Raw genomic sequence first — 12,493 nt, forward strand, 5'->3', positions numbered from 1 at the left:
AGACCATAAATCAATGCTGCTCACTGGTGGGAGTGGCACTTGGCACAATCACTGTGGAACTTAGGTTGTCATTCACACCCTGTGCCCAGCAATTCCATTCCTCTGTATATACCCAAGAGAAATGCATACACATGGGTGCCAGGAGATGGGCACAAGGAGACCTGTATGGCACTGTTAGTGACAGCAAATGCTTAGAGGCCACCCAGATGTCCCATAACCCAAAGCATGGGTGCACAGATTGAGTCTATTTATCACAGCTAAAATGAATCAACAGCAGCTACAAGGAAGATAGATGAGTTTTACTAGTAGTAAGTAAAGGAGTAAATGCCAAAAGATTGCATACAGTGTGACGCTTTTCTTTATAAAATTAAATACAAATAGAATCAAATAATTGACTTCTAGGGAATATAGCAACATGATAAATTAGACATAAGTAAGCAAGGAATGGAAAACCCAAGATTCAGGATAGTGAACGTAAGGCTTGGGAAGGAAAGGCAGGTGTGCACGAGGGATACTCACAGAAGTGGACGCAAATTACCTGTCCTTGTTCTAGTTGTTGTGTTGGGTGGAAGACTCAAAGGACGGGTGTCATTGTATTATTTAAGAAAAGAAAAACCCTGGACATTGGTGAATATCTTTTTAAGCCCCCAAGGGCCACACTGGGAAGCAACTGATAAAGTTGAATCCCTGGCATTTTAAGACTCTTGAATAGGCAGCCTGTCAAGTAATCTGAGGCTGCAAACTCCTGTTCATCATCCCCTTAACAATCAAATATCCATATGTTTATACTGCTTTTCCCTCTGCCTGGGATCCTATTCACTGACTAGTGAAATTCTTTCCACCCATAAGACCCAAGGGAAGGCCCATCTCCATTGTCCAGTCCATTCCTCCCACCTTGGAGTCTTACTTCTGAATACCACTGCACCCCTTGTGCCTTCCCCTAATGCACAAACCATGCTTCCCTCTGGTTGCTCATTGATATGGACCAAATTTTGTCCCTTCCCAAATTCATAACCCCCAGTAATTTAGAATGTGACTATATCTGGAGGTATGACCTTTAAAGAGGTGATTAACTTAAAATGAGACCATGAGGGTGACCCTAACCCAAACTGACACGTGTCCTTATAAGAACAGGAGATTAGGACACACAGAGACATCAAGGGCATGCACACAGAGAAAAGACTTTCTGAGGACACAGTAAGAAGGTAGCCATCTGCAAGCTAAGGAGAGAGGCCTCAGAAGAAACCAGCCTCCAGAAATGGGAGAAAATGAATGTTTGTGTTTAAGCTGCCCAGCCTGTGGTACTTTGTTATAGCAGCCGGAGCTGACTAACAGACTCATGAGCAGTCCCTCCCAGGAAAAATGGTCTGGGTGGGGCTCCCAGGCCTGACCAACAAAAGCACTGTGATTGGTGTGGATGGACTCACAACCAAAGTCAAGCCCTATTAGCTGATTCAATCAGAGTGAACCATAGGACCTCTGCAGGTACTGCCAGAGAAAGCTAACGCCTTTCTGCAGGACTTGAACTTAGAAGTTGTGGTGCTGATGATGCAATGGCCATCTTGCTGTCCCAGTGGGGTGGGTTCTGAGGTTGGTAGAAGCCAACACCACCTTTGGTCCAAGCCATTCTGAAAGTCAGCACCATCCCTGACTTTCCAGTTACACAGACCAACTTGAATCCCCTCTTCTTTTGGGGTGGCCTGAACTGGGTTTTGATGCCAGTGCTTATTTGGCTGCCACACAGCCCAAATGGGGTTGGGATGCAGGTCACAGAGGTCTGTAAGAGGGCCTGTCAGTGGACAGCCTTGCCCACTGCTGTCCTCAGATCTCTGAAGCAAAATCTGGAATACTCAGAATGTGAGACAGAGCCAAGAAACACAAGCAGAGCTAGGGACAGGAGAGGAGACTGAGGAGGTGGTGAGAGGAGAGCCTTTAGGTCTCAGCATGGGATAGAAAACCTATGCCGGGGCTAGTGCCCACTCCAATGTCAATGTTCCCCTTCCTCCTCAGTCGCAGATCCTGAGCTGGTCTTATAGTTGTTCTGAATTAAAGATTGTATTTCCCAGCTTTACTTGCAGCAAGGTATGGTCATATGACTAAGTTCAAGCCAATGAGATATAAGCAGAAACATAGGTTGGAGCTTCTGGGAAGTCTCTTTAAAGGCAGATGTGTCCAGCTCTCTGCAGTGTGAATTGGACGGCCAGAGCTAACTAAGTCAAAAACCATACTCTGGTCCCTCACCCCTGCAAGGCAGCCCTTGTTGACTGGTCACTCCCACAGAAAGGCAACCCATGGGAGCAAGAACACTGATGAAGAGCCCGGAAAGTCTAAATTGAAGACTTGCTTCTTGGTGTCCTCGAGCAGGATACCTGCTCACACATGAGGAAACCGAGGCTCAGAAAGGAAGTAACTTCTCAGCCTTGTAGGAGTTGGGTCCAATCTTGATCTCATCTTCTCTGTTCCCACTACCACCACCTTAAAAGGGTAACTCCTTCCTTAGTGGCCTCTAGGTTGTTAGTCTCCCTCCACCTTGGCAGCTCACTTCCAAGCGATCTCCATGGCTACACTCAGTCCACAGCACTGGTCACCTCCTGTCTAGAACATTGTACCAGACTCCGAACTCCCAGCCTTGCCCCTACACAGTTCATTCTGTTCCCAGAACCAGAGCAATGCTGCTAAATCTGAAAGCCAGATCCCTATCACTTCCTTGCTCTCCATTCACTGGAGGAAAATCCAAAAACCTGACTTGGCGTGACAGACATTGCATTGTCTAGCTCCTGGCTCCTTCTCTGACCTCTGAGCTTTCCCCTTTCTCTCTTTTGCTGTTCTCCAGCTAAACCAGCTTCCTCACTGTTCCTCAAACATGTTTCTGCCTCATGGCCTTTGCTCCTGCCATTCCCTTTGCCTGGAATGCTCTTCTCCCAACTTGCCTAAGGCTCACCTCCCTCATGAATCCAAGACCACACAGGCTGGAACAGCAGCCTCCAGCCACAGCAAGTGAATGCATGAGTGAATCAATGAATGACAATGAATGAATGAATTCTGTACCCACCCTTTAATTCCAGAATTCTTATTAGATTGAATTATATGATGTCATGGGCCAAAAATCACTGAATGGTGGCTATTTTATACAATGTGACCTACTTTGTCAGTCATGCCCATGGTCAAAATTCTCCAATTGCTCCCACCACCTAGAAATTCAAACTGCTCAGATTGACCACATGCCTCCTGGCTCTGACTCCATTCTCTTTCAGGCCCAGGTAGGGCTATCCCCTGAGTTTTCTTAGACTCCTCTCTGCTTGAATTCCCTAAGGCCACCTCTGCCTATCCAAGCCTGCCTCTTGAAGAATGCTCCTTGCCTCAGGCTTCCCTCCACTCCTGTTCAGTGTGTACTGGCGGTAGTCCTCTGCCTCAGCCTGCAAAGAATCCCTCAGTTCTATAACTCTGGCCTGCTGGGGGTGGGGGCAGGTCTCCCTGCACCATAGCCTGCCACTGCACCCCAGCAGGCACCATTACAATGCCAGCAATTGACTGGCTATTTCAAGACTGCAAGCTGTTCTGGGATCAACCCAGTCCTGGGAGACCCTGCTATTCACTTTTGTTGACCTTGAGCAGGTCCCTTCTGAGCTTCAGTTTCATCATCATTGAAATAATGCCAGAGCCTAGACATGGGTCCTGGAAATGGAGGCCAAGGATGAGAGCATGAATAGGCAGAAAAACCATAGGTGATGACCAGGGGAGGGTCACAAGATGGGTATTTCAGTGACCTACACTGGAGTCTCAGTGTTGATGCTATTTCTGGGCATGAGCTGGGCAGTGCCTCCTTTTTCTGGGCCTTGGTTCTCCACCTGAAAAGCAAGCCCTGGGGTTGGAAAGTGGGGGAACAAGGGCAGGCGGTGCAAGGCAAGATCCTATCCCGCAAAGATGTTGAAAAGGGAACTCATGTGAGGGCCTGAAGAAGGAGGCTCCTACACCCCCACCAACCTCACCCTGAACCTGGGATTGTATTCAGCAGTCCCCTCAGATGTGAGTAAGAAAGCAGCTACAGAAGGTGGTGACAAAATGAGACCTTCTACAGGGCCGAGAGCTACTGCTCCTCCTTACAAGAAGGAGAGAGAAAACATTCAATGGTGAATGTGGCAGAGGCCCAACCCCCACGAGCCAGCATTCCCAAAGAGTGAGGAAGAGATGCAGATAGTGCCAAGTGCTTGGCTGATGGGATGGGGCTCCCTGGCTAAAGGGGACTTTGGAAAGGGGACCCAGGGAGGCTTGGGAGACCTGGATGCTGAGGGAGCTGTGCACGGAGGACAGGGCTCAGGAGTATGGGGCTGTGGGAAAGGATCTGAGGCAGAAAGAACTTCTGGGGCTATGTTTCGAAAGCAGGACCCAGTGTGATGTGTTTGGGAAACAGGATGAAGATGGGTGGGCAAGGGGGAGAGGGAAGATTGGGGGCAGAGAGGGATAGAGGTCAGCAGTCGGGATTTCATTCTGATCCCAGGGTTTTTAAACAAGAAAATGACATAATCTCTCCCTGGGTCTGGGAGAGGCCACGCGCCCCTGGGTCCAGGTGAGGCCATGTGTCCCTGGATCCGGGTGAGGCCTCGCGCACCTAGGTCCGGGTGAGGCCACGCGCCCCTGGGTCTGGGAGAGGCCACGCGCCCCTGGGTCTGGGTGAGGCCACGTGCACCTGAGTCCGGGTGAAGCTGTGCCCCTGGGTCCGGCCGAGACCAAACCAGAGGGAGTCGGACCTCCGTTACCACCATTTGTCCACCATCCAGAGCTGAGGGGTCAGTGCTGACATGTACACATAAGGAACTGGTGGACATTGAAATTGGGTCTCTAAAGAACTGTTGGTCCAGAAAGAAACTCACTACAGACTGATTCATTTGCCTGTCAGCATAACTATTATTGCTCGTCTCACATTCAGTTCTTATAAGTATATCTCTAGTGACACATGATCTCGCTCATCTAGGGGAAATGATGAACAACATAGACTGATGAACAAGAACAGAACCAGAAACAAGGAGGCATCGATCGGACTATCGGGCCTCAGAAGGAGGATAGGGGAGGGTCGGGGGGGGGGGGGGGCGGGGAGATCAACCAAAGGACTTGTGTGCATGCATATGAGCCTATCCAATGGTTAAGTTCAACAGGGGGTTGGGGCATCTGTGGGGAGGGGTGTGGGATGGGAATGGGGGGATGAGGACAACTATGTGACACCTTAATCAATAAAGAAATTGGGGAAAAAAAAGAAAATGACATAATCTGATTTCCATTTACAAAGGATGCCCTTGCCTGCAGGAGGATCAGGGGCAGCAGGTTGATGGGAGTGGGAGGGGGGACCTGAGAGCCCAGATGCACCAGCTGTATGATCCAAGAGGAAGCAAGTGAGGACTCAGAGCAGTGGCTGGGTTTTGGGTGAATTTTCTCAGTAACCATTGCACTTGTTGATGTTGGGGTTGAGGGAAGTAACTCAGGGGTGCCCTTTGAGCAGTAGAGTAGGCCAGGTGAACCACTCCAGCCCAAAGAGTTGAGGCTGACCTGACCTTCAGGGAGGTCCACAGCTCAAAGCAAGCCTGTAGAGTTCCTGGCCCTACCGTCCAGATGCACATAAGCAAGACACACAACATGGCCTTCCCCTCACTAACCAGGGCTCCCAGTGACCAACCCCTTCCACCGGGCTTTTCTCACATTGGTTTGAAAACCAAATGCATGGCCTGACACTTCATGCTTCTGTGTGTGTGTGTGTGTGTGTGTGTGTGTGTGTGTGTGTGTGTGCTGTGTCTAAGCAACACACAGGGGTTGCAAACTGAAATGCCCACAGTGGCCAGGCATCCTATATAATAAAAGGCTAATATGCAAATTGACCGAAACGGCAGAACGACCAGTCACTAGGATGTGCACTGACCACCAAGGGGCAGACGCTCAATGCAGGAGCTGCTCCCTGGTGGTCAGTATGCTCCCACAGGGGGAGCACTGCTCAGCCAGGGGGAGTGGGCCTATGCCAGCAGTCAGACATCCCAATGGCTCTCAGACTGCCAGAGGGCACAGGCTGGGCTGAGGGACACTCTTCCCCCCGCCCCCCAGTGCATGAATTTCATGCACTGGGCCTCTAGTATCGTACAAGGGTGAATATAAGGTGGATAATAGGGAGTAGTGGGAACTATAGCAGTGAATGGGATTGCCCAGGCTCCACCTAAAGGAAGCTGTGTTCTCAGCTCCAGCCCATAATAACTATGTGGATACATGTGTAAGCCTATTTTTCAAAAGAATTCAGGAATTTGTATTTTTAGGCAAAACAGCTCATTTTAAATTTGGACTTCAATTTAAAAAACAACGTAAGTGCCGTATCAACCAGTTAGTATTCAATTCTGCCATAAAGGGCCAGTGTGGTCTGGATTTAAACCAGAGAGCCAACCCTTGTTAGAGACCTGAATTCAAGTCGCAGCCCCTTGAGGATCCCACAGTGGGGTCATCCCAGCATGGGCAGGTGAGGGGGTCCCAGAGGGCTCCCAAGAGTCTTCTGTCTGCCAGTAGCCTGTAAGACCCTGTTGCAGTGTCCGGTGAGCACGTACCCACTTTGAGCTCCTTCCCGAAGACGGTGCGCTCCCCCAGCGCAGAGCAGTTCCAGCGGCCATTGCGGAACTGAAACTGACACTCGTCCAGGCCCATTTGCGAGCCTTCTCCTATGACGATGATGGCGTCGGGCCGGCTCTGGCAGATCGCCCGCTGTCTGGGAGCCAGGCCTGGGATCTTGTTACAGATGATGCTCGCGCCCAGAGCTACCACCGAGGAGAAGCCACTGGAGCAGGAGACACAGAGAGAGGGAGCATTAGGCTCTCAGGGTGGGGCATGGACTATAGGTCCTCCCTGGTAGCCAGCCCTGGCCACCTCACCCCACAGCTCCCAGCAGGAGTCTCCCAACTTTTTTGATACTGCACCCCAACCCAGGTTTATTCACCTGTGGTTACACATTGGTTTCTGTGCGGGGTGTATATACAATATTAGTGAGGCTTGATTTCCTTTTTCGATAGCAAAAAATAAGATGATGTATGTCAAACATAAATGTTGGAACTAAGCAAGTTGCCTTTCTAATTATGGTAGGATTCAATTGAGATGAAATTTAAATCCTGCAAAATGAATCCCAGTATTGTTTAGGAATCATCTTTATGTGGAAAAACGACAAAGGCAAGCAAGGGAAACTACAATTTCATGCAGCAATTGCCTCTGAAAGGTTGGTGGGTACACAGGTGTTCATTTAAAAAACAACTATTTGTACATGTTTTATATACTCTCTAGTATGTATGTGTATGTTTCATTACTAAAAAATATTTAAGCAGAATTTGTGAATACAAATTCGAAGTTTGCTCCCTGAATGCCAATGGTGTATGTGTAGCCCCCTCTAGACATGACTGGCCTAGAGGAAGCTTATGCCTATTCTGATATGAATAGACACATATCAGACATCTCTCAGGTGCCAAGGCCCTGCACTCGAGAAGCTACAGAGGGAAACAATGTGCATACCATAAACAAATACAATGGGCCATTCCAGACATTGGTGCACACTACGGAGCCTAAGTAAAGATGCTATGATGGCAGGAAGGGTGGGTTTGGAAGGGAAGGGATGGAGCCACTTTAGCTGGGGTGGTCAAGGAGGGCCTTCCTGAGGAAGTGGCAGTGAAGCAGGGGCCGGAGTGGCCAGCAGTGGAAAGGTCTGGGGAAGAGTATTATGGGCAGAAGGAACTGAAAACAAAGTCATGGTAGGGGGCAAGCTTGGGGTCGCCAAGAAACAGAAAGAACCCATAGAAGATGATGCAAACCAGGGCTTAGGAAGGAGGACAATCTGGGGGCAAGATATGACTCAGGGCTAGAATGTTCTCAGGCATCAGAAAGCACTGAAGGGCTGTAAGCATGATACTGACAGCATCCCATCTCTCCAGCCCCATGGAAGAGGACTACAGGATGCCAGGGCAGAAGCAGGGAGAGTGGGAAGGCAAGAGGTGGTGGTGGCTTGGCCTTTGGGGATGGCTGCAGATGGAGCTGACCAAACTTGCTATGGACTGATGGACTGATGGACTGATGGATGGGGTGGAGCTAACAGGACAGATGGAGAAGATAGAAAGACGGGCATCATTGTGACTTGTGTATACCTGGCCTGAGGATGGGGCCATTTCCTAATATTAAGATAACCCCAAACAGGCTCAGATGGTAATCCTGATGATGCAGGTAGTCCTTCCTTTGCATAAAGATGGCCCATTCATGTGGAGTTTCCTTTTGTATAATCCTCAAGTCTACTTTGAAAGAGATCTCACCCCAGATGTCCATTGTAGTTATAATAATAAGAGCTTCCACTTGTTGAGGGCCATGGCAAATCACTGGACTAAGTGCTCCATACTTTCCATCCTGGAGCTCAGGCATGGGAAGTTGTTCTGGAATTAGGTTGTTTTTTATTTTATTTTTTTTTTTGGGGGGGGGGTAGGTCATACTATTTTTTTTATTGTCTATAGTTTTACACATGTCTCCTTTTTCCCCAGTTGACACCCCCCAGTCATTCCCACCCCAGGCAAGCCCCCACCACCCCAGAGTCTGTGTCCATTGGTTATGCTAATATGCATGCATACAAGTCCTTTGGTTGTTCTCTAACCTCCTCCCCTCCCCTACCATTTGTCTTTGGATATATTCTTGTTCCTCAAATTATGTTGATCATTATATCCCGCATATGAGTGAGATCATGTGATATTTATCTTTCTCCAACTGGCTTATTTTGTTTAGCATAATGCTCTCCAGGTCCATCCATGCTGTTGCAAATGGTAAAAGTTCCTTCTTTTTTATAGTGGCATAGTATTCCATTGTGTAGATGTACCACGGTTTTTTAATCCACTCATCTGCTGATGGGCACTTAGGCTGTTTTCAAATCTTAGCTATTGTAAATTGTGCTGCTATGAACATAGAGGTGCATATATCCTTTCTTATTGGTGTTCCCAGTTTCTTAGGATATATTCCTAGAAGTGGGATTACTGGGTCAAATGGGAGTTCCATTTTCAGTTTTTTGAGGAAACTCCATACTGTCTTCCACAGTGGCCGCACCAGTCTGCATTCCCACCAGCAGTGCACGAGGGTTCCTTTTTCTCCACATCCTCGCCAGCACTTGTCGTTAGTTGATTTGTTGATGATAGCCATTCTGACAGGTGTGAGATGCTATCTCATTGTTGTTTTGATTTGCATGTCTCAGATGATGATGGAACTGGGATTTCTTAAAGAGCAGTTACTCTGTGTCCACAGCACCAGAGATGAGCTGATGCCACTCCTTTCCAGGTGCCTAATTGACCACTTTCCCTCTGCTCCTGCCTCATACCAGCTTTTTCCTGCCTCAGGCCCTTTGTCCTTGTTGGTACCTCTCCCTAGAAGCTTTCTCACCCCCTGAGCTTCACATGCTTGGCTTCTTGTCATTATCTATGTGACCTCGAGTCACCTCCCTTACCAACCCAGGTAAGGGAAACTGCCTTCCTACCCCTCCCCTCCTAACTTTCCATCACAATCTCTGCTTTGTTTTTCTTAATACTCTTGCTACTCATGGTCCAGTCCTCTGAAATGTCTTAATGTATGTGTTTGTTTTTCATGTGTCTGCTCATTTGTTCATTGCCTTTCTCATTAGACTGTGAGCTAACGAGGGCAGGAAGGCTGTCTTCCGGTTCACTAAATGGTTACTGCACAAGTGGATTGTAGAACTTCAAAAACGTCACTTAAGGTGAGCATCTGCTTCCCAAATACGCACTTGACTGCCGTGGTGAACTTTTGCAGCATCCCTAGTGTGTGTCAAGTCTGTATGGCGAATGCTGTCACTAACATTAGCCCATGTGACCTTTCTAAACATCCCTGTTGGGCAGGACTCACAATATCCATTTCACATGTCTGAAAACGGGTTCACAGAGATTGAGACATGGAGGCTAGCTAGCAGGTAATGGATTTGAAAGAGAAGCTACAGACCATTCATCTCAGCCATTAAAACAGAATCTAACACAGAGCTAGGATGTTTGAATTGTTTGAAAAAGAAGTGGCATGGAAAGATTAAATGGAGGTTCCTTCTACTAAGTCAGGAGGAATCTTTGAACTCTTGCCTGACCACAAGGAAACTCCTACACCAGCAGAGAAGTGTAATGATATATTAGGGTCCAAAATTCATATGAACAATAGGCTAGCAGCTAAGTGGTCAGAGCTAGGGTGCCATCTAAGTTTCCTTCACTTACTAGCTGTGTGACCTTGGGCAAGTTACACCTCCTCTCTGTACTTCCATGGCTAAAATGAGGCTAATGATAATTAGCCCCCACCGCATAGGATTGCTGTAAAAATTAAACGTGTTAAAACATGGAGAGTGCTTAGAAGATGTTGTTGTTAAAGTTGTTGTTGTTGTTGTTGTTATTGTTGTTATTATTGGATCTGATTGTCACAGGGACTAGTGCTTCAGTCATTGGAACTATCCAGATAAAATAAGAATACCACAGATGTCCTGCCATCAGAAGGAACCAGTCCTATCTGGGGAACTGGAAGGCCTCTTAGGGACTTTGCCCCGCACGCTCATTTTACAGATAGATAACCCAGGGCGCACGGAGCTGCAGGGCCTGGTCCCAAATACCCTGCAATTCCTCCCGACCTGGACCTCTTTGGGCCGCAAAGGGCAGCTGCTGGGCCGCAGGGCTAGCGCCCTTCCCGGATCCCTCCCCGGGGCAGCCGGGCCCCCACGGGGTCAATGAGGTGCTGGCGCCGGCGGGAGGTCGGGCAGGCGGTGCAGCCAGCGGCGGTTATTTTCTGTTGTTTTTCCTTTCTCTCTCCCCTCCGGGTCCCTCCACCCCGTTTCTAATTAAAAAGAAGATAAAGCCGCCAGCGGCCAGCGCCAATCAGCCCCACCGGCTTCCTGGATGCTCGATGCGCGGCGGCGGCGGGTGCGCGAGCCCCAGTGAGATGAGAGCAGGTGGGCGAGGGGCGGGCGGAGCCGCTCAGCCGCGGCGGGTCGATAGCACTCAAACACACCGGAGGCCGGCAGTGCGCGGGTCAGCGGGAGAAACCCCTGCTCCGGAGACGCGAGGTGGGCAAAGGGGGGCAGTGGCGGTGACAAAACACAAAGGATCTGCACACACCACCCCGCGCAGCAGCCCGGGCAGCCAGCCGCCCCGCCCCAAGCAGAGCAGCCGGAGGGTCCCGGCTGGGGTGGGGGAGCAGGTTGCGTGCCACCTGCCGAGGTGGACCGTCAGCGCCACAACCTCTGCCAATCCTTAGAGCCCCCCACCCCACCCCTCCGCGCTCTCACACGCATTATCTCCGAAGTACAAAGGGGGACTGGCCGTGCAAATGTAGCTCCAGGACCCGTTTGGAGCCCCCACCCCAACCTTCCAACCGGGGCCCCGCCCCAGGCCCCACCTCCCCAGAAATGCAGTGGGGGCGGGGGCTGCTCTGCCCGCGCAGCAGCCTCTGGCACCCAGGTTTGGGGTAGGGTGGCCGCCCCTCTGGGGCGCTGGCTCTGCGCGCTCGTCTCCCGCGGTGTCCCTGTGTCTGTCTCGGCGGCAGACGCTGCCCCTCGGCCTCGGACAGGCTCCGGACGTCCAGGGGTTCTGGGCAATCGCGTAGTCCCAGGGTTCGGAGCAGGTGGGTGTTTTTCTCAAACACCACCCTCCCTCTGGGTACCTGTTCCCCGCTGTTTGGACGGCCCCGCCGGCCCCGCGGGCACTGCCCTGCCTCTGGGGCGTTTGTGCCCGCGCCCCGGAGCGCGGGGGGTGAGTCCCTGGGAGCGGCTGTGGCCCGGACCCGCCCAGTGCTCCTGCCGGACCTGCGGTCCCCACGCCCTGGCTGCAGGGCCTCTGAGGTCGGCTAACCCCAGTCCCCACGGAGCGTCCCTCCTGGCTGCCCAGTTCTGGGGCGTCCAGACTCGGGCATCCCGGCTGGCGGGTCTGCCCGCTCGGACCTCTCCAACTAAGGTACCACAGCTGGGCGCCTGCCTCCGGGCGCCTTTGTGCACCCACCTCCCCGCACCCTGCCCACCCGGCCTCTCTGATGGGGCCACGGAAGCTGGCGGCGGCGGCGGCTCTCGGGCAGCACAGCCTTCGCCCGGCCACGCCAACTTCGCGGGACGCGCGTGCGGGGCTGCGAGAGGCCCTTACCCGATCCGGAGGTAGACCATGCCCAGGCCGAGAAAGAGGTGGCCCAGGCAGCGCCGCGCTTTCCGGTTCATAGTCCCCCCTGGTCCCCGGGGCCGCGGGCCGAGCTGTGCTGATCCCGCGGGCCGACCCCGGGAGGACAATCCACATAGCCCGCCCGGGAGGTGCGGGCCGAGGCGTCCCCGGGGCCGTCTGTTCGGGTGCCCGTCCGCGCGCCCGGCGCCGGAGCCTCCCGGGAACGCGGGATCCCCGGAGCGGGGGAGGGAGGAGGGGCGAGCACACCGCCCGGCGACGCCGCACTGCGCGCGAGCTGCCGCTGCGAATGTGCGAGGCGCGGGGAGTGC

The 12,493-nt window shown here is 51.6% G+C and overlaps 1 protein-coding gene across 1 annotated transcript in view; it reads right to left on the reverse strand.

Moving 5' to 3' along the window:
• The window catches only part of WNT7A (Wnt family member 7A), a 94,367-nt gene extending 82,144 nt beyond the window's left edge, over positions 1–12,223 (reverse strand). Inside the window, exons 1-2 of the mRNA XM_008158573.3 lie at positions 12,153–12,223; positions 6,576–6,802 (exon numbers count right to left, since the gene is read on the reverse strand). Of these exons, the coding sequence (XP_008156795.1) occupies positions 6,576–6,802; positions 12,153–12,223 (298 nt within the window). The remainder of the gene's footprint in view (positions 1–6,575; positions 6,803–12,152) is intronic.
• Positions 12,224–12,493: the final 270 nt, after the last annotated feature.

Source organism: Eptesicus fuscus, chromosome 9 (genome assembly GCF_027574615.1).
Source record: "Eptesicus fuscus isolate TK198812 chromosome 9, DD_ASM_mEF_20220401, whole genome shotgun sequence".
Taxonomy (NCBI): Eukaryota; Metazoa; Chordata; class Mammalia; order Chiroptera; family Vespertilionidae; genus Eptesicus; species Eptesicus fuscus.